This window comes from Callorhinus ursinus, unplaced genomic scaffold (genome assembly GCF_003265705.2).
Source record: "Callorhinus ursinus isolate GAN/ISIS: 27379988/994484 unplaced genomic scaffold, GSC_fseal_2.0 scaffold2, whole genome shotgun sequence".
Lineage (NCBI taxonomy): Eukaryota > Metazoa > Chordata > Mammalia > Carnivora > Otariidae > Callorhinus > Callorhinus ursinus.
The window spans coordinates 12,063,505-12,085,926 of record NW_027397064.1 but is presented as its reverse complement, the minus strand read 5'-3'; the positions used below and the strand labels follow the sequence as shown (position 1 = coordinate 12,085,926).

The following is a 22,422-nucleotide window of genomic DNA, read 5'->3' as shown; positions in this document are numbered from 1 at the left end:
CGGGATCATGACCTGAGCCAAAGGCAGACACTTGGCTGACTGAGCCACCCAGGCGCCCCGAAAATTTATCTCTTAAAATAGAAACTCTGTTATCCAAAATTCTCCCATCCTGTGGCCTTGCCAACAACTCAGTCTAGGTAAACAAAATAAAATCAAATCTTTCCATTAAGAACACAGAAATGCTCCTCAATGTGAGGATTTTAAGGGATGTAAAAGCAAAAGCAAAGAAAGTCCAAAACCTGAAGAGTCACCAGATAATGAAAAATTGATTAGCAGGAAAATGCAAAGAATCTACAGGTGATGCCTGCTGAAAGACATCAATCAATCATAGCATCTGGAATTCTCTACTGAAAAATAGAGGAAGACAATAGTAATAGGAAGTTGTATTGAGCACCACCAGGGGAAAACAAAACGTTATAAAGGACTAGAAGCACACATTTACCTCTTTCACCAGTAAATTTTCTGCTTTGTGCTCTGCATCTTCAGGTACCGTGGAGTACAATGTCCGGATATCCCAAGAGACCGTGGCCGTCTGGGAAGAACGATAAAAAGAAATTATGTTCTTCAACTTAGAAGCATTGAGCAGCCCACCATACCAAAAAAAAAAAAAAATGCCTTAGATCTTAGCATCTAACAGTAAAAGAAGACAGAGAAACTTTCATTCTCTAGGAGAGAAGAGCCAACTCTCTGACAGCTCACCAATGTTACTCTCCATCAGTGAAGTTCATCATCTGAGGCTGTTTCATTTCACTGCAGAAGACAACACTTGGGCCATCTATATGTTTAGACTAGCTTACTTCTATTCTATTTTTTGTTATTGTGCTCCTAAAATAAATTTGAGGTGAAGGAGAAAACTTACAAAAGCATCATGATTTTAATCATATTGTAAATAATTTCTTGAAGATCCACAAGGTAAAGTTAATCCTTTTTAGAAGCTCTGAGTGTATGTGTGTGTGTGCATGCGTGCGTGCGTGTGTGTGTGTGTGTGTGTGTGTGTGCACAGCCACAATTTTAGGGGTGGGAGGAAAGCAAGGGAGTTCAGTAAACCTGGATCTTGAAGAAAAAAATAACTTACGCTTTTGGTGTCATTACTTCTGTTAAAATAAACAAAATGTTTTCAACTTCAGTGCTCAACAAACAACTCTGCGTTAAATGAATAGATATAAGTTAAAAGTATAAAAGATCTTAAAATAAAACATCTAAAACAGAATTTCATAGATTGTTTCTTCTTTATTTGACATAGAGAGAGTCTTCAGTTCCATCAAGCTGGGGGGAGTGTGGGACACCCTAAAAACGGTAGCTTTCCCTCACCAGCCCCCAGCTTTCTTGATCTGTACTACTTGGTGGCTCCAGGGGCCCTGGGGTGATGAGTCTGTTAACATACATGGCACCAACATTTGGGGTCTTTTCCTTTGCATATCCCCAAATCCACAAATGATTCATTAGAGTTTCTAAAGCACAAACTAAAGTTCATTTGAATTGTTCTAGATGAAGGACACTTTTTCTCGACTAATTAAGGAAATAGATGAGAATCTCAAAACCCCTTCTAAGTTTTGGAGAAGATGGATAGGGAAGGGGCTGAGGGCATTTGGTCTTCTGAGGTCACAGAGCTGGGACAAGATCACCACCAACGGCAGCATCAGATCTTTTCTTTCAGTTCGAGACTCATGTTTTCTTCAAATTGCCTTTTTGCTTCACTCTTGATATAAGCTCCCTGAGGCAAGAACCTGGGTCTCTTTTGTTCCCTACTATAACCTCAGTGTCTAGTTGGGTATTTAAATATTTGTTAAGTGTGTTGAGTGTGTGTGAGTATGGATATGTGGGTTCTATGCGTGCGTGCGTGTGTGTGTGTGTCTGCATAAGCATACATGATTAGGTATATTGCAGGAGTGTCTGTGAGTATGTGTGCGTGGGTATGTGATGATGCACGATGGTGTGTGTGTAAGTATGTGTAGTGTAAGTGTGTGTGTGTGGTATGTGTGAGCACGTGTGTGTGTGTGTGCGCGCACGCGCATGTGTGCGCCTGCATGTGCATATTTTGGAGCATGGGGTTTAGATACTGTGAAAGAGGAAGAATGTCATGTGAATCTGACAAAATCAGAGGATAAAACATAATGAGAAAACTAAGTTCTAGATACATCATATGTATGTATAAAAATAATGAGAAAACTAAGTTCTAGATATGTCATTTGGATGTATAGATACATCATATGATAAAAATCAATGCCCATCCTAAAACGCAGCTGTAGACTGAGTTCCCTTGATCCGTGGATTTCACTGCAGTTCTGTGAACACAGTCTGGAAGTGCTACAAGGCCATGGCTATTAATGCAAGTCAAGTGTAGATACACCTACGTCAAGTATGATAGAACCAATTTAGGACATATTATTTAGATTTTACATTTTTGATTCCTTTTGAATTGCCTCTTTCAACTTGCTTCTTTTATGTTGTACACTCTGTTAGAAGATGAACAGTTATAAACTCTATTGAAAGTGTGAAGTAAAAGATTAAAATCCATGCTAAAATTGAGTTTTGGAGATTCTTCTTGGATTTCAATTATCTGGGGAGAATTTGTTTCCTGTTTGGATAGATAATTCTCAGATACACAGTGTCAACCTGCTTGGTGTTTCCAGGGAACATCACATATTATAATCTACTGGCAAGATTAGGGATTTTTTCTTATTAAGACAGTTTTATATATTTCAGCCATTATTTTATAATACATTTTTATATAAAAATATCATTCCTCTTTCTCATTATCCTGCGCAGTCTCCTATTGTTTCCTTGCTTTCTAAAAAATAATAGTTGCTCTAAAATACTCTACGTCTGATGGAGAGTAGAGTAGCATGACTCAAATGTAAACTTCTTCAGTAGCTATACCTAGTGCTCCACTAAGATCATGGCTCTGTGGTATAATACCATCAGTTGAAGACTGAGTTGGTTTAAGAAATTTTTTTTTTCCTTAATGGTAAGCTTCCGGTATCTGGACTCAGGTTTCCAGTAATAATAATCACATAGCCACTTGATACATGAATGTCATACAGTAAAAATAGAGCCCCAAATGCATAATACATATGCAATGTATGAGATTGGAAATTCATTCAGGTTGGAGCTTATAAAAACGAATTGTGTGTATAACCACGTGTATAATGGCTAGGGGTGATTCCTGGTGACCTCTGGTTATGAAATGATGTTGACTCTTAAAATAAGACAACTGAGTCTGAATCACCCTCATGTAACCATGTGATAAATCTAAAACATTATTTTACAAGTTGCATTATTTCCCATTTGCACATAATACACAAGGCACAAGAAAAGGCATACATGTATAATGAATGCCTATGACATGCTACTGATCTCAGTTGTATTTTGCTGTGCTACTGGAGAATTTGGCTGAAAAAGCAGAAGGCCTCCATAAAGTTTCAACTTTAAGAATTGTGACCCTTCCACTCATGTTTTCTTTCTTCAATGTGTCTCCACTGAAGCAAAGATAAATTGATCAAATAAGAAGAGAAGTATGCAGTCATATTTGTTACGGGTATTAATATGGTTACGAAGAACTTCTTTTCTGAGAATTTGATGCTTTCAGACCACTAGAAATTGCCTTGGCCACAGCAGACTTCCTGTTCTCTTTTACAAACCTTCTGGTCGACAATTAGTAGAGCTCAGTTGCATGAAACGGATCCGAGACAGCACTGGAACTCGGCCAAGCTCCTCTTTAGGGGGTAGAATTTTATAAGGGGCCTACTGTCCAGAGATTAGGCATTTGGAAATAAAAACTGTCATTCTATTTATGAAACGAACCACGCAGGCCTGTGTTTGCAATTTCAGGTCCATGATACTCAGACATCTTCAACTACTGCCCTGTCACTTTCTGGTTCCTTCCACCCTTTTGTGGGTAGTCTCTGTGGCTTTGACACAGCCACCATTCTGCTGGCTGAAGTGACCACAGAAGACTTCATTCCAAGCACATCACGGCCATTTCTCAATTGGCCAAAGGCCACTGGTCGAAGTCTTAAGAAAAGGGCTGCTTTTCCTATCCCCGGGGCTGAGCAAAAGCCTCCTTTGACAGTGCTGTAGATCTCAACTGCTTAAAAAGGACAAAAATGATGGTGTTTATAGTCATCAATCAGTCTGAAGCTGGAGAATTCAACAAGCCTTATAGTTAAGACTATTAACAAATTTTTTGTGGATCAATTCCAACCTAAGCATGTGTTTAAAAGTGGTCTTCACCAAATTTTTCAGGTTAAGACACTGATGTGGCCTTATATTCTAGTAGAGTAGACACTTAACACTGCATTAATTGCTTGAAAAACACTTTTTATCACATTCCGAAGAGTATTGTTGTGATTTTGTTTTATTTTTTTAAGTACACGAGAATATCACTTTAATACCTTCGTTGTGCTTACCCTCGCAATAATTTCCTCTTTATGCATTCATTCATTTATTATTATTTTTTTTTAAATTTGAGGTAGTTGATGCATAATGTCACATTAGTTTCAGGTGTATAATATAGTGATTTGACAACTCTATATGTTATGCTATGCTCACCATAGCTACCATTTGTCACCATACCACACTATTACAATACCATTGATTATATTCCCTATGCTGTATCTTTTATCTCTGTTAACTTATTCACTGTGCTTTAAGTGGAAGGTCCTTCTTGTTTTGCTGAACTTAAAGTGTACAGGAAATGCACAAAAATCGAGCAGTTGACCATAATTGGACAGTTGTCATCATCCATCCAAGTCAAGCACTGGGACTTATCTATCACAGTATTTAAGAAGATAAGTAAGGGGGCACCTGGGTGGCACAGTTGGCTAATTGTCTGACTCTTGATTTTGGCTCAGGTCATGATCCCAGGGTTGTGAGATCAGCCCTGTGTGGAGCCCCATGTTGGGCTCCACGCTCAGTGCGAAGTCTGTTTAAGACTCTCTCCCCTCTGCCCCTCCACCCTGCTCTCTCTCTTTCTCTCTCAAATAAATAAGTAAAATAAAGTAAAATAAAATAAGAATATAAGTAGGGAAGTTCGGGGACCTGGTTTAAGGATTTTTACTCTTGGATTGGTAAACCACTGAGCAAGTCATTTCATTTTTTTTTTTTTGTGATTCATTTTCTAGGCTTCAAAATGTGTCTCGCCTCCTCTAAAGAGGATACATTTTACATATGGGGAAATGTGAACATTCATAGAGCACAGTGCTCCAACAATATACTTATTGCACCTTCCCTTGGCAAGTGCTCAGAGGCTGTGGTCTTAGCTCACTTTCCAGGGAGGCACAGAGAAGAAGCCTGCTTGGTGTGAGGCCTGTGGACATGGCCCCGTGACGAGCAATGGCCTAAGACACCAGCCAACCCGCTTACATCCAGCCTGCCCCACATCTTTCCATATGGCTGCTCACATTCCTTCTTCCACGCTGGGCTCATTCCTGCACGAGCCTTACCCATGCTCCTCCTCCTCTCAGAAAAGTTCTTGCCTTTCCCTGTTCTTTCCTAACCTCAGGCTTAGTATAGGTACCAGCTCCTTTTGAAAATCTTTTCTAATTCATCCAACGTACATTTTCTCTTCTCTGAACTGTGAAATGTACTGTCTGTATCATACATGAAGTCTGCAGCTTCACTCTGGAATATTTTAGATCCAAAAGCTCTGCTAGTGATTAATTCAGTGTGTGTGTATAATTAATTCAGTGTATGCATTGCTGGTATATAAGGAAGCCTCATTAGATCCTCTTTGGGAATAAAAGATAACAATAAATGAAATGTTTTCCCATGTTCTTGTTTCTTTGGTATACTTCTTTATTCCTTTTAAAGAATGAAGTACTTGAATATAGACGTGTATTATGATTTTTTGCACCCTATCTCTGACCATTTATATTACCCTTATCTTAATGCCTAGAAAAATCCCTTCTTAAAAAATAACAGTGCTCTTAGGACACAATTGACATGCCATAAAGTTCACCCTTTTAAAGTGTAGAATTCAGTGGTTTTATATATATTCACAGGGTAGTGCAACCATCATCATTTTTTGACTTTAGAATATTTTCATCATGCCCAAAAGAAACTCCATATTTACTAGCAGTTCCTTCCTGTTCTTCTTTCTTCTGAGGCTTTGGCAACTGCTGACTTCCTATCTATGGATTTGCTTATTCTGGACATTTCAGTTGGGATCATACCATATGTGGTCTTCTGTGACTGGCTTCTTGAGTTTAGCATAGTGGTTTCAGGTTTCGTCCATGTTGTAGAATGAATCAGTATTTCATTCTTTTTTTTTATGACTGAATAATATTCCATCATGTGGATAGACCACATTATATTTATTCATTCATCATTTGATGGACATTTGCACTGTTGGTCTCTTAGAAATAATGCTGCTATGAATATTTATGTACCGGCCTTTATGTACACTTTTTGCGTCTCTATGTTCCTAGTTCGATCAAGCCCAGAGAAGTCCCCACATATTCTTACTCAACTGAAATAAGCACTCTAGAATTCTTCACTACCATATCAATTTTCTGATGGTATCGATTGTGGGATTCAAGGAGTTAATATTTCCCCTAATTGTACATCTTATTTTTCTAAGAAGCAGCTGACCATAAGCATGCTGTGTAGACAGAAACGCAAATAGCAAGTCAAGGTACTCGTGTTTGATTTCTGTCCTCACAGATACTCCACATCCTTGAACAAGAGCCTTTGCAAATCTCAGCCTCATTAGCTTAAACGAGAGGAATATTAGAACTTAGAAATAACCTAGTTTGACAAAGACTATCACTTAGCTTTTAAATTGCAATTACAATGTTCTTGCATGAACACTGTGGGCCACTTAAAGCCTACTTTTCAGGCTCAGAAGCCAAGGACTAAAAAGAGGTTGAGAGTTCTATAAAATGTTAGGTAAAGCAAGAAGAAGAAACAAACAAACAAACAAACAAACAAAAAAAAACAAAACACAAATGACTCAGAACCTTTCTGCTTTTCAATTTAAAAGATATTGAGGTCTTTCTGCTTCCTCTCACCAAAATGACCCACGCAGTTGAGTCTGGAAGTCCCCATATACCAGTTGCTTTTTATAGCTAAAAACATACTGTGGAAAGAACAAGCCAGTGGTATGTTAAGAATTCACGATCCACTCAGTAATAATAATGAGCCAATGAAAACTGCAGGATACACTGGGGAACCTGGAGACACTAATTCTGAATGACTGAGATGAAGAGGGGATTTGAGAAGTTTGTGTAACTCTTCAAGCAGGCCATTTCCCATAAGCAACATGGACTTTTGACTTTGGAAAATGGCACTGCCTGGTGTCAAAAGCATAACCTTTCATGTGTAAGCACTGCTTCTTGTTCATACTGGTGCCGTTGATATATGCAGCTTAACTCACAGAAGGTAAGCCATAGAGCTGAGTTGAAATAGAGCAGTTTTGCTGGCATGGGCCGGCTTGAAATGCAGGTGATTGGGTGGTCTTCCGCAGCGTGCTAGCTGGCAGACCTCTGAACTTTCTTATTTAAGGTTTTGTAAGTCCAGTGGTGATTCCACGTCAGGCTTTCTGTATCTGTTATTCAGCAGGAAACTCATTTCTGGCTTTCTTATTTTTTGTTCTGCTGGTTTTTTTTTTAATCAGTCTCTTCTCAAACTGAACCACTCAACACTATGATTCAGTGTGTCCTTGAAACTGTTCTTTAGTTCTTGTTTTTCCTTCCTTACTCTCCTTGCCTATTTTATGAAGCCACAATTTGGTGACTAAGTTCCTTACTTTTTTGTCCTAAGTTTCTATTTCTAACTGCTTCAAAAAGAAAGATGAGAAAAGCAAGAGTTGCAAATACAATGAGTGAAGTAGCACACGTTTTAGAAATGAATGAGTTAAGAATTGCATCTAGACTCCTTATTCTTAGGGATTCATTATGATGCAAGTGGTCCCGAAGATGGTACTGCCTGCTCCCAGGACCCACGCACTGGATGTGCCAAGACAACGGAAAATGCTTCCACCCCAGCTCCTTAACCAGGAAGAAGACGATTGTAACTCAATGTTCCATAATCTTCACTGAAAGCCCACAAGCCTGACGTTGCGTTGGGTACTTGAAATACAGATGCAAAGTGATTTCTCCCATGTCTAGTAACAGTAAGCAGGTACATTAAGGATTACAGAGAGGAAATCAGTCTTTGTTGAGCTCCTTAGCCAGAACAGCTGAATGAGCTTCTGGAGAAGGGGGATCATGATCTTAGTGCTGTCTCCTATTTTTAAATTTTTAAATTTTAAAAAAATTTTAAATTATTTATTTCTTTTTTTTATTAGTGCTGTTTTCTTAAGGTGGTATGTTGGGTTGTGTCGAAGAGGAAAGTATCGTATTAATGATCACTTTCCTCCTCATCAAGCAAAACCAATTACTTCATTCTCTTTATACTTAAATTTCACTTTGGAATGGACTTTTCATTCCTAAAGGTACTCAAAGGATTAAAGTTATGTTCTAAAATAATAACCTACATGTTTCTGAAAGATAATTCAGGAAATAAGTGTTCATTTTTCCACCTGCCTTGTGCCAAGTGCCACTCTAGTGTCTGGGGGGGGCCTCCCAATGATCAAAACGGAACACATCCCCGCCCTGCTCAAGGGTACACCCTCATGGTGAAGAACGAGTGACAGAGGAGAGAAAAAGCAAACTGAGGTCTTTCTAGGTAGTGACAGGGCTAGAAAGAGAAGAAAACAGGGTGGGGTCATAGAGGGACACAGTGTGGTTGGAGTCATGGATGCTTCTTTGGAGAGGGAGCATTTGAACTGAATTATGAATGAAAAACAGGGACCTGTTGTGCAAGAGAGCAGACTGGTCCTGACAGAGGGGACGAGCTTGGCAAATTCAGGGAACCAGAGAGAATGTTAGGTATCCATGCAATGACCAAGAGAAACAGGGCAAGGAGATAAAGGCTCTGAGGTCATGCAGAACCAGGTGATGGGGACAATGGCAAGAAGCTGGTTTTGACACCAAAGACAATGGGCAACCACTGAAAAGTTTTAACTAGAGCTGTAGCATTCATTGTCTGATTTGTATTTCTAAAGTTTCTTTTAAATGAGGGCAAAGAAGGAAGCAAGAAGACTGGTTAAAGGCTACTTTTGGGGATCTAGGCAAAAAAAGATGTGGTGGTTTGGGTCAGCAGGGTGAATAGGGAGAAACACTGCAGGAATCCTGTCTTGGTAAAAAATAATCTCCCTTAAGGTGTATCAAATGGCAGTTGAAGCCCCTGTTTCTTGATATGTCTTAACCATAAGAAGCCAGGATTCTTAATCAACTTTATTTTTCATCCTTATTAGGGCACACACTCCTTAAATACAGGGCTTTTGTTTTTCTTGTTGGCCTCACTTGTCTGGGAAGTGCTGTTCTATATTCAGCACCTCGTGGGTGCTGAATAAATATTGATTAAACAAACTCAGTAATGAATCATGTCTGCCTCAAGTGGGGTTGCTTGGTAACATGGAAACATGGAAGTGAGTTGGATTCTCTCATCCGTAGGGCACAATCAGGCTCGGGGCGTTTGGAGGGAGGGTGGGAGGTTTGGAGCTGCTCCCCTCCTTCCATTCTGTGATGCCCCGGGGATGGGGTGGTCATTCTATTATCATTTCCCACTGGGTGAGCAGAGACTGTCCACCCACATCCCAGAGAATCCTTACCCATTGCTCAAAATTGAGCCTGGGAAATGATACTCTAGCCAGGAGAACAGGGGGCTTCCTGTTGGTGAGCAACACCCATGACAGGAGACATGGGCTGTGGATGTAGCAGACAGTGGCAGAGGGTGTTTAAGGAAGGGTCTTTACTCCACACAGAGGGAGATGAAAAGCCCCCAAAATGAACCCAGTGTCATTCGTGATGGCAGGGCTGCCCCACCTTTTTCTGTAAAGGGTCAGACTGTAAATATTTTAGAGCCCTCCATCTCTGCTGCATTCATGTGGTGTGTCATGAAAGCAGCCACAGACAGCAGGTAAAGGAATGGGCATCACTGTGTTCAAATAAAACTTTATTTGTAGATACCAAAACCTGATTTCATATAATTTTCATGGGTTACAAAATATTCTTTTTTTTCCTTCAATGATTTACCCAGTTCTGTGTAGAAAATAAAACAAGGTAGTATAAAAAAAAACCACATAAAAATCATTCTTGGTTCCTGGGACAGATAAAAATAGGCAGCAGGCCACCCATGGGCCATGGCTTGCCAACCCTTACTCTGTAGAGGAGAAAAAAGGGAAAACAGTCTATTCAAATTTTGTTCAAAAACTGACAATTTCATGTGGTAATAATATCGAAAGCTTTTTTTTATCACATGTTTGATACACATGACAATTTAGCTGTCTGTATGATATGACACTTTCTGATAATAAGGACTAGGTGGCATCCGATATCTCTTGAGCACCTGCTAATTGGGAGCTACTTTCCCAGCTGGACTCCTAGCTTCCTCCAACACCCTGTTTTATGTTCTCCATGCAGAGGCCAGATGAGTTTTCAATAACATACACCACGTCAGTTTTTCTCCTTCTCAGAACAGTTTGGTGACTTGCCGCTTGCTACTTGTATTTGGAATAAGATGCAAGTGCCTCATCTTGCCCTTGCCAGACCTCATCTCTGACCCGTCTCTCTGTCCAGAGCTGTCCAGGGCCTTTGTGGCAGCTTCCTTCAGCCCGAGACACTCCATCCTTCCTCAGGTTTTAGCATGGTTGGTCTTCCTTGGGAATCCCGAACTTAGTTCAAATGTCACCTCTTTTCTATGAGCTGGCCCTGTTTCATATCTTTATTTTCATTATCCTAATTACCTGGTTAATTAGCTTGTTTTCTTATTTTTGCCTGATTCATCTGACTGAAAGGTAAGCTTCATTAAAACCAGGCAGTTTCTGTCTAATCACTGCTGCTTTCTTCCCCAGTCTGAGACTAATGCCTAACAGTCATTAGTATATTTTATATATTTGGTGAATGAATAAAGGAAGGAAATGGTCTGAGGGGTGAGATAATGTTATATTGAGGGTTGTGCTAGTATTTTACCCATTGGGAATGAAGGTGCCTGTGATGACAGTGTTGGGGGTTGGGTGGGGGAGGAAGACTATGACCTTGAGATGGACAAGGACTAGATTTTGGAAATACTCTTGAGCAATGCTAAGGTGTTTGCCCTTCATTTTGAAGGCAATGCGGGTGGCCACAGAAGAGTTTTCAGCAAAGCACAGGAGGAAAGAATTCAGTGTATTTACTGGAAAATAAGGAAGTATGTATGCTATCATATGCTCTGTTTACTCCATTAAGGATGGCAAAGGTCCTGGAGTAATCAGACAATCTTTAACTTATATGATTGTGGAAAGATGCCAAAAAATGAACTCAAATTCAGTGCAACTGTCACATCCCTTCTGCATGCCTCTACTTTCTTCTGGAGCTGGGGGAATTTGGAGTAGCTTTTGTCATATTTCTGGACAATAGTGCTAGAAGAAAAGGTCTCCAAGTTTCAAGAATTTTTGCACTGTTTGACAGAAAGAGTCTGTTCATAAAGGTTTACCTTCAGTCTGAAAGAAAGTGAGGATGTGGAAATAAAAAAAAAAGTGTGGCTCAACTTACGCTTGCAGTTCAAGCCCTCGTGGTCCAACCACGGAAATGACATTTCTGCATGAGATAAACCTCTCTTAAAGTGTGTCAACCAGTAAAGTAGGAGCCATTTAAAAATGTGAAAAACAAATTAGAAGAGTTTCTTTTTTCCTTCCTACGAGTCTATCTCCTCTCTTCCATCGTTCTCTATACTTGGAACAGAAAATGGTGAACTTCCATATACCTTCTTTCTTAATAACCCATGGAGGAAGGTGAAAATAATTCACCTTTAGAAACCAGAAGCCAAAGGTAAGAGAAGAGAAGAGAATAGGAGTGTGAGGCTGTTTGTGGAAGCGTGAGCATGAGGCCTTAGCAACTCAGCAGAGGTTTCCATGGACAGTGGCTACTTCCCAGGGTTACCCTGGAGCAGCCTTTTCATCGGCTTTAAGATACTCATTTATGATGTCTAAGACTACCCCTCTTTTAGGAAAAAACAGAAAAGGTCACCATCTGCCCATTGAGATCTCCGTTTACCCAGATATTTCCTAATAATGTGAAAATGGTTGAGATGACCACAAATGGAATGCTGGAGACACACGGGTGCTCATCAGCCATAATTTTACTGCGTCTGTTTCCAATTCCACAATGAATTGCTTTTTTATTCATTCTTTCTACGACCTTCAGGAGCATTTCACATGCCAGGGAGTACTGTCTTCAGATCATAAATCCTTCCATGAAGATGTGCTGGCCTACATTTCTTTGCCCACAAGCCTCAACAATTCCTTACAAAAGGACAGCCAAGATTAAGGGTGATTTTTAAGAATTGCACGTTCTGTGCCAAGAGATTCCTGCCTCTGCCTTTGGTTGGTTTCGGTTGCTCAGAAGCTTTCAGTTAGAAATGCGCGAGGGAAGAAATGCTCTGTGAGGCTAGGTAAGGCATCAGTTAGAAATGTAGCCATTGGTGGGGACACCGGTACTACCTGGAACCAGGCTGCACCCTGGGCATCTCCTGTCCCAAAAGGCCACTGTGGTACTTTCAGCTGTCAGAGGACGTTGGCCATTCTCTATGGGTGGATGTGGCTTCCCATTGCAGTGACTGTGATGTAGGGTGGCCACAGGAAAGCGTGGTGCACAACCTGAATCTATAAGGGAAGACAGCGACCCAATTTGGGAGGATCTTCTATCACCAATGAGGCCTTCTCGAACTTAGATGGCTTGGAAAGATAACACTTACTGAAAAGTCGTCACTGGGGAAGAACAGAAGATCTCGAAGGGGATCATTCCGATAGGTCTTTTCAAGTTCTTCAATGACAGTTTCATAATCCAAAGGCTCAAGGAGCCTGGGCTTTTCCTGCTGTGGAAAAAGAAAATATGATATTAACCACCAACACACATAATTTTGTTTCTTCTCAACGCCTGGTTGGATTTCACCTCTTAGCATTACCAAGGCTTTGACATGATGCAGGCCTTCCAATGGAGTCACAGAGACTCCAGGCATTTAGGGCAAAGCCACATAACTATTATTTCCAAATCTGAAATAATATGAGAAGATCTTGAAATACTTCACATCTTGCTCAGTGATTCAAGCTGTTCTCACTGAGCTCCCAAAGCTCATGCTATTCAGCCAAACACATCCATTGAATCACGTAAACCTTATCCCTGTCAATTTGAAGAAACGTCCTCTGCTTGCTTGCTATAGTATTATGATTATCATCAGTTTTGCTGAATTAGATCCTTCCTTGTGAGGTTTACTTGGCTCTATTTTAAAATGTTGGCTCCCTATTAGCAAGCAAAGTATCACGGGTTGTCTTCGTTGTCACTGAAGCATGGATCCTGTGTCAGGATTAATTGCTTGGCTCTCAGCCTCTTTGACACAACAGAGAGAAGCTGGGTAATTCTCTAACAGAACAGAAAAACGCAACTATTATGGATGCAGTGTGGTGAAAATGGAGAAGAGTCTGGAAAATTAGCCAGATAACAACATGGCTTTAAAATCCTGAAGCCAAGGGGAGAGGCACTTCCCTCGAAGAAATGGCCTATAGCACCAAATGATGAATGTCAGTGGGGAAAAAGGTGTGATTGTCACATTACAGGGTTGATGCATTTACAGCAAACATGTGAGAAGAATGGGTCCCCAAATAAAGAACAAAACATTACAAAACAGAAAACCAAGGGCACAGTCTTGAGTTCCCTAGCCCTTTGATAAAGTCTTTGTACAACGTAAATGAAAAAGGATGGTTTTTGAGATTATTTGGGGGCTCTCAGAAGCTGGAGTGGTCACCATGAACTTCGGATGCTAAGGGGAATCTCATAAGTGGAAAAAGTTTTTTTTCTCTAGCACGTCAATGACATCAACAGTTTCCTATCGACCTCACCCCTGCCCAGTCTGCAAAGCACAGAAGTTTAGTTTTGATTTCTCAGGCCTTCTTTGGAAGCTCTCTGCTGGTGAGGCCCCAGAAACTTACACCAAAAAATTTTAATAATTTCTAATTGACTCCTCAAAGTAGCAGTCAATATTTTTCCTAAATACAAACAAAACCAAAAATAAGATGTGACACCGTGGACTGCCAACAAGGATTTCCATGCACTTTTGGCATTAAAATGAAACAGAACAAACCCATTTTACAAATGCTTAAGTGAACTAAGACAATGTAAGGTGAATACTCTCTCTGGAGGGGTCCGTCAAGTAAGACTGCCAGATTTAGCAAATAAAAACAGAGGACTCCATGTAATATTGGGAGAAAAGATGTTTAGTTGTCCAGCACAACCTCTTTAGTGAAAGACCCGTGTGAAATGTTCACTAGTTTGCAGAAGACGCAGAGACACTATGGCAAGATTTAGGCAATTAAAAAAAAAGTCCTAGAATTCCTGCCTTTTGACATGATTATTCTATGTAGACTTATTTTAAGTTCCAATTCCCTATTTTCCCAGGCCAATGTTAATCTCAAGGACCACAAATTGATGGCTCAAGAGGCAAATGCAGGCTCCAGATGTTAGATTTGGCTTTATTTTAGTTTATTTTTCGTTGGCTTTCAATGTCTTTAAGTAGCCACGACTCACTGGAGCTCAGCTACGGACCACAGTGTTCCATCTCTAGGATCTCTTACCCTGGAACATCACATACTGCTCCTTCAGACCTTCAAGTCTGAAACATGTGGTTTATTTGGGAACCTCTTTTTTTTTTCTCCTTTTTATATTGTGTTTGTGCATGAAGTGTAGCAAATGAACCATAGATTTGGTTGGTTATGCCCCTTTCCCTCACTGGTTCTCTTGCTTAAGGATGGTGACACCCTTCAGCACTCATACCAACAGCCCATGATGTAACTACTAATATGTTCTCTCTTTTCCCCGTCCTCACGTTGATATGAACAGGATTTTGAGATTAGTGTGTTGCAATTTATGGGTTTAAAAGCAAATGACATAAGATGTTTTAGGGGGCCTTTTCCCATCCTCTTCTCACCATCCTTTTAATTTTATCTCCCTTAGTTGCAAATGTGAGCAGTAATATCAAGCTGGAGACAAGACCTTCGAAGAAGATGTTTCACAGGGGCCCACACTCCACCTAGAATTAGCCCCACCTCAATTAGTACAGTAGGAAAATCAGAGCTTGCAAGTCACAGGGTATTAATAACACCATAGAAAAATTAAATCCCCAACTCTCCTTGATACACTTAATAAAAGGCATAGCCTGTAAACATCTGTTGGAAGGTATATTTTTATTAATTCATTTCGGGCTAGGACATATCAGCCAATCAATGGATGACATTTATTAAACCTTTCCTGTTTAAATGTTGCCCTGAGGTTATTTTGACACAGGGCAGCAGAACCTAGCAGGGATGCCTCAAATAATGCATTAATTTTTTGACTTCTGAGGGATAGCTTAGTAAAGTTATGTCTTTCCAGGGAATGTGTTGGTCAAGGTGCAGCATTCAAGACATCCAGTGTTTCATAATTTTGTGGATATGAGGTTTAAAAGCAAAAATAACAATGACACATTCTGTAGCACCTAGGGCCTGGGATTTGGCGGTGTTTGGCAGGAATGCTTTATGCATCTGTGATGGTGAGGATCCAGGTCATGTGACCAGTAGTTCTCTCTGGAACAAGAGAGCTGTCTGCTCAGTGTTTCAGTCAAAGAGACAGATGTATATGAGCATGGTAGAATCAGTTAATTTCTCACTATGGCTCCTTGCAGAGATGTTGAGTGAAAATGAGAGCTGAGTAGCATTGATTTATAGCTTTAGAACAGTTAGGTTTTCCCTCCTGAATTTAATGTGCCTCTTTCTTTTGGAAATACACCAACTGGGCTAAGGCGTGTGCCAAAATTATCCTGAATTGGATCGGATTTTTATAGTGCTTTTTACTCTTGTTCTCTCTCAAATGACTAATGAATTTCATTAGCTGTTCTAAAATCGCTCCAGGCATGGGAAAAGGCACCCACCAGTACCTGTTATTATGCAGCGGAGCTGTGTTGCTCCATAGTGGTAACGGGCCCTGTTGTTCTCATAAATATTGAGAGATTTGTTTGATCTACTTTCCCAAATCCACAGCTCTCCTCCAATTCAACATCAGAGTAGAAGAATGGGCTCCTGTCACAAAAACAAATGCTTTCTTCCCTTCTTCTTATTCTACAACTTCTCAGGGAATGCCAACACAGTATCTAAGCCCTAGAGTTGGTAAACCTGTCATCTTAGTAACAACCCAGGCTGTCAAGAGTCGTTTGATTTGGTTTGAAGGAGCAGATTGTACATGTCTTAGCTAAAGATGCAAATTTCGAGGACATAGTATACTGTTGCAAGGATCTGAATTAATTTCATAATTATAATTCAAAATCAAATGGGTGAAAAAATGACAACTGAGGATCTCGGCATTTGAAAGTGTGTAACAATGACAAGTTAAATGATTAAATTATCAGCCTAGACTTTTCTCCAGAATAGAAGTAAAATCTAACTAAGAAATAACCTAGACTACCTAGACTTATTTTAGGGGAGTCCAAAGTAAAAGGGAGAGTGTGATTATAGGTGTTCTATGCTGAGATGAACAGAGAGTGTAACATGTATTCTGGAACCAGAATTCCTGGGGTTCTAGCTCTGGAATTGCCACTTATGGGCTATGGAATATTGGGCATGTTAATTAGAATCTCTGTGCCTTAGTTTCCAATCTGTAAAATGGACATGTCAGTAGGAGCTACGCTATAGGATTAAATGAGACAATATATGTTATACTTTTAGAATAGCACCAAACCCACAGTACTAATTCCATAGGTGTTAAGTAAAGTCTGTGAGTTTAAATTTCTACTAGTCATGATTTCAAAGCACTTAAATTGTAAATTTAATGTGTACAAAGAGCAAAGAGGAGGCACTCAATAAATATTTGTTGAGTAAAAAAGTTTTTATCTTTTCATCCAGGAATTCTTTTTTGAGACTCTATTTTAAAGAAATAACTACACATAGAAGCCAAGATGTATAAAAGGATGTCTTTGCAATATTATCTTCGGAACAAGATGGAGAAAAACTACTGACCTTAATCCAAGAGAGATAAGAGTCAGGCAGGATGGTGGAGGTCATATCCCAAAAGTGAAGATATTAGAGCTGCTGCTCAAAAACACTGGTTCCTCAAAAAGTTAAAAATAGAAATACCCAATGACTCAGCAGTTGCACTATTAGGTATTTATCCAAAGGATACAAACATAGTGATCTAAAGGGGCACATGCACCCCAATGTTTATAGCAGCAATGTCTACAATAGACGAACTATGGAAAGAGCCTAGATACCCATCGACAGGTGAATGGACAAAGAAGATGTGGTATATACATACAATGGAAAATTACTCAGCCATCAAAAAGAATGAAATCTTGCCATTTGCAATGATGTGGATAGAACTAGAGGGTATTATGCTAAGCGAAATAAGCCAGTCAGAGAAAGACAAATACTGTATGATTTCACTCACATAAGGAATTAAAAACAAAACAGATGAACATAAGGGAAGGGAAGGAAAAAGAAGATAAAAACAGAGAGGGAGGCAAACCAGAAGAGACTCTTAACTGTAGGGAACAAATTGAGGGTTGCTGGAGGGGGATGGGTAACTGGGTGATGGACATTAAGGAGGGCACTTGATGTAATGAGCACCGGGTGTTGTATGCAACTGATGACTCATTACATTCTACCCTAGAACTAACAGTATACTATATGTTGACTAAATTGAGTTTAAATAAAAAATTTAAGAAAACCAGCGATTGATATTTTTCAGACTTGTGTGTGGTAGACAGAGGCTTACTGCTGTAGTGGGCTTTGGGAAGGACACTGAAAATAGGATATGGGTTAAAACACACTTATGAATGATTGTGTGGTGCCTGCCATGGTTTCCTCCTTGTAACTCCTCACTTCTTTAGTAAAGGGAGTAACAATGTTTTGTATATGATTGGCTTGTTGGGGGAAAATATGAGGAGGCTGGGGTCCATGATCAAGATGTCCAGGATGGCAAGCATGGCTACAAAGGAGAGACAATGACTCTAGATGCACGCATAGTACAATTTGAAAGTTTCAATCCAAAATACTTCTATCTCTAAGAGATAGTGAGGCCTGAAGGACAAGACCAGCTAAAAATGGGAAGTAGTAAATCCTTGAGGTTAAGGAATGATTAAGAAATTATGGCGCATCCATTCTAAGAAACAATACATGGCCATTACAACTGGCGTTTTGGGAAGTTGGTAATAACAAGCAAAATCGCTCATGTATTATTATTAAATAAAAGTGGGAATAAATATTGCACACCAGGATTTAAATTTAAATTTAAACTTAATCTGCACAAGTTCTAAAATTTAAAGAAAGATTAGAGATACAGATCTAAATATTATCATTTATTATATTTGGATGGGATATGACATTTAGGATTTTGCTATTTTGACTTCTCTCGTTTTCCAAATTTTTCTATAACGAACATGTATTGTTTTCATCATGGTGAAAAAATGAACTTGGTCTTTCAAAACTATCATGCCTCCATGGAAACACCGGGGACTTATTTGATTTTAAAACTGTTTACCTTTGGAGATCCACCAGAGAGGAAACGTAAAAAAAACCACAGTGGGGACATTACATGGAAGTTCAACCAGGAACAGCTTCAAGTAATTAAAAAAAAGATATATAAAACACTGGGGAAAGAAGACCGGGGAAAATAATTACAGATTATGTATGTGGTCCTAGAATCTAATGTCAGCAAAAAAGAGAAGAATAATTAGCAGTGTATTAACTAAAGTATTCTGAGCTCTGCAGGGAAACACAGACATCTGCTGTTACTTAAACACCTCTGCGCATTGGTCATTGTGGCAAGAGATTAGAAGTCAGAATCTCTAGTTGGAGGGTCACAGCATTTTATCTACCAGCTATGTAACTGGGACAAGGTTTTTAAGTTGCACCTGAGTGAGGTTGATTTAAATGAGTCAAAGGGCAACTTTCTGTTTGTGGCAGTGTTATTACAAAGATCAGGGCGATGAAGTATGAGGGGGTATTAAGTGAACCACAAAATACCAGACAAATATAGATTTGTCTTTATTTGAAAAGGAGTGAAAATTACCCCACATGTTTTACTCAAAAGCGTATACCAAAACCAAGTCAAATCAACCAACCAATTAAACTCATTACACTAAATTTATCTTCATGTATCAGAAACTGTGGTACACGTTTCTATATTTATTATCTAAATTTCCTTAAAAAAAGACTTAATATCTAGTGATTCTGTGGAAGCAATGGAAATAATAACATAAGGAAAACACTGACATTTTTTAATAAAAGAGCAGTGTCTCTTCTGTGAATCGCCTGAAGTCTGGCTGCTCTACCCCCCCAAATAAATAACAAAGGAAATCTACCTAATCACGTATATCAGCAAATGAAGGTAACTTTGAAATTCTACCTTTTATTTTCTTTGAGAGAAAGCCTAGAAAATATTTTCAGGTACTTATACTTCTAGATTAAAAAAAAAAGGATTAAATTTAAGATGAGTTTAGTATTCAACTCATTGGCTTTGCAAATATAAATAGCTAGAGAACAATCAGGGTATAGATATAGAATTTCTGTAGCTCTAAGCTACATTCTTGCAGGTCAAGCTCCTAGGCACTGGGAGTAAATAGGATCGCTAAATACTAATCAGGGAAAGGGGTTGATGGGATGAGGAATGGAGAACCACTGTGACAGTAAATTCTTCATTTTGGGAGGCCGCATATTTGTGTTCTAAATTTTAAGTGTAATTAAGGAGCTAGGCCTTGGTTACTCACTGCTGGGGTCACTCTAGTTTGTTGTTCTGAACTAGTACTATTCCTTTGGTTCTCCTTTTCCCCAAAAAATCCAATCTTTCCAGGAAACACTGTTATGAAGGAAGCACCCCCCCGCCTGTGGGAGCTTTTACGTTCTTCTGTGACGCGCACACCCTCTGTGTTGGTAGTTGAGACATTCTCGGTCTTCCTCAGTCAGCCGTGTCCTTTCCAGACATCTGAACATTTATTCTAATTTGAATATTCATGATAGAATTAACTTACATCTGAGTGCCTTCTTCAGTTTACAAAACCATTCATTTTGGCTAATGATCCAGGAGAACAAACAAGTAAAAATTGGTATTTACTTCCGGACCAATACAGTAGACTCTATCAAGGCATGACATGCCAATTATTTAAACATCCCCACCATATCTTGGCATACAGACAAGCAAAAAAGCTAACAGTGAAGATCCACAGGGTTTTTAGAGAAACCCTAAAAAGAATTCCAATCACAAGATCTCCAAAACAAACTGGAAACAACACAGCTGTTAACTAATTTAAGGGTTATCAAGATAACTGATTAAATTTCTTAGAGGAAATAAAAATACAAATGACACATGGATTCTTGAGACCTTAACTTAATCCAGGACCCTTTGGCCTTAGTGCAATTGGAACGGAACCAACTTCCACACCATTTGTGTTTAGAATAAATGAGAAAATTGGAGAGAGCTCACACAGCTGTATCCATGGCCACAGCTGTCAGCCAGTGGTCGTGTGACAGATTTAATTCAGCCTTTCATCAAAGGGAGTTTCACTGGACAACCTCTCAAATGTCTGAGCTTCAGAAAACAAGACTAGCTTGCATTACCAAAAAGGAAATGATTAAGGAAGGAATAAGCCATCTTACGCTGACCCTTTAACCTTCTCTCTGTCTTGAAGTACACAGTTTCATGAGAATGGAAAAACACTAGCTAAATCAAAGTTAAGAACTGTACAGCTGGGCAGGCTCAGATTAAGCTGAATTTGGAAATGGTTCCCTTGGTAACAAAAACGGACATAGATCTCAGAAGAAATCAACCAGTAGTAACTCTTTCAATGTCTTAGTCCATTTCAGTGAAATGAAGCAGGTTAAAGTTGGTAAATTATAAAGCCCTTTGCAAATATAAAGAAAGATAAATCGTCATATTCAACACAAACATTATAGTTAGAAAAATCAGAATATTCCATTTTGTTAACCCTTATTGTCATTAGGAAAGCCAAGCACACCAGTGAGCTTTCTAGAATCTCTGATGTAAGGTGTACTTTCAAACTGAATTCAGACTTTTTCAGTCTCATTTTCTTTTTAAGGAAATTTGACCATATATACCTCTTAGCAGCCCAACAAAATTCTCACATTTTTGTATAGCAAATGGTAGTAAAAAAATAAGAGTGGTTGCTTTTCCATCTAACACTGGTGCTTATAAAGAAGTAGAAAATGTCCAAGAAGATCTGAATCAAATTTAATTACATGTCTCATTTAGTTTTCTAGAAACCCTTGAAAGATAATAAATATCATTAAAAATACATCACAACCCAATTACAAGTCTGCCTGATAGCAGAGAAATTAATGCCTTAGAGCCAACAGCTGGGAATTTTAGATTAATTTATATGAAATCTGTGATGAAAGCTGTCACTGGCTTAACCTTTAACACTATTTTAGTATGTTAACCGTCACACAAATGAACTTTCAGGATGAGTGTGAGGAGTGTGTGTGTATGTGTGTGTGTGCAATAAACACACACATGCTACACACACAAGAACGTAGATAGTTCTGTCAACAACATGCATCCTATGTGTTCAATAAATCTCTCCATAATGACAGTCAGCTCCTTCTTTTATGTCCTTTCTTACTTTTGGCTACTTGAGATTGAATGTGTATAGCGGGCGTTTGTTGTTTTTTGGCCCAGGCAACACCGCCCTGTTTTCTTTTTGTATTAGAAGTTTATTTGCCTCTGTGGACTTCTCTCCCCATCCCCAACAGGGACAGTCTTGGTGAGTCACAGTGTCTGCAGCTAATGGACAGTCGTGTGGGACTCTGGCCTCTTTCTACTCAAGATTCAGAATGCTGGGGGGAAGTGTTGAGTGGGCCTCGCTAGGATCACATGCCCTGGACCATCAGATAAGCAGGACCCTTTTAATTATCAGACTCACCCAGGACCACGATAAGTAGTTAACACTTTTCCTCACTGAATATCCCTATGAAGCCTAGAAGAGATCATTATTGCTTTATTTTACAGACCCAGAAACTTGGATTCTGGGGACTTCCTCAGCAACTGATATCTCCACCCAGCTCAGTGTGAAAAACCTCTGGTCCTCCCCACTCCACCAGCCAAGGTCATGGCGTTGCAGGAATAGAAAACAGAAAATCCACCAAGCAACTCCCCAGCCCACCCCCTCCCCCTCCGCAGGGAAGCTGCTGAGACATAGCTATCGTTTGGAGTACTAATTCTGTTCCCTTTGTGAGTTTTTGCAGTGAAGGATATTTGGAGGCTGGTCTGAGGTCACTGGGCACCTCATGGAGGGCAGTGGTGGCAAAAGAGGACCAATATATATATATATATATATATATGTGGGTAAAAGGAGGATGAAGAAAAG

The 22,422-nt window shown here is 39.5% G+C and overlaps 1 protein-coding gene across 8 annotated transcripts in view; it reads right to left on the bottom strand.

Annotated features, from left to right (window-relative positions):
* DOCK10 (dedicator of cytokinesis 10) overlaps positions 1-22,422 on the bottom strand; it is a 262,982-nt gene that overhangs the window by 139,514 nt on the left and 101,046 nt on the right. For 5 of the 8 annotated variants that reach the window (XM_073877933.1, XM_073877920.1, XM_073877946.1 and 2 more), the window contains exons 2-3: positions 12,778-12,897; positions 443-532 (exon numbers count right to left, since the gene is read on the bottom strand). In XM_073877933.1, the coding sequence (XP_073734034.1) occupies positions 443-532; positions 12,778-12,897 (210 nt within the window). The remainder of the gene's footprint in view (positions 1-442; positions 533-12,777; positions 12,898-22,422) is intronic. The other 3 variants (XM_025890663.2, XM_073877926.1, XM_025890685.2) reach the window with 1 other exon arrangement.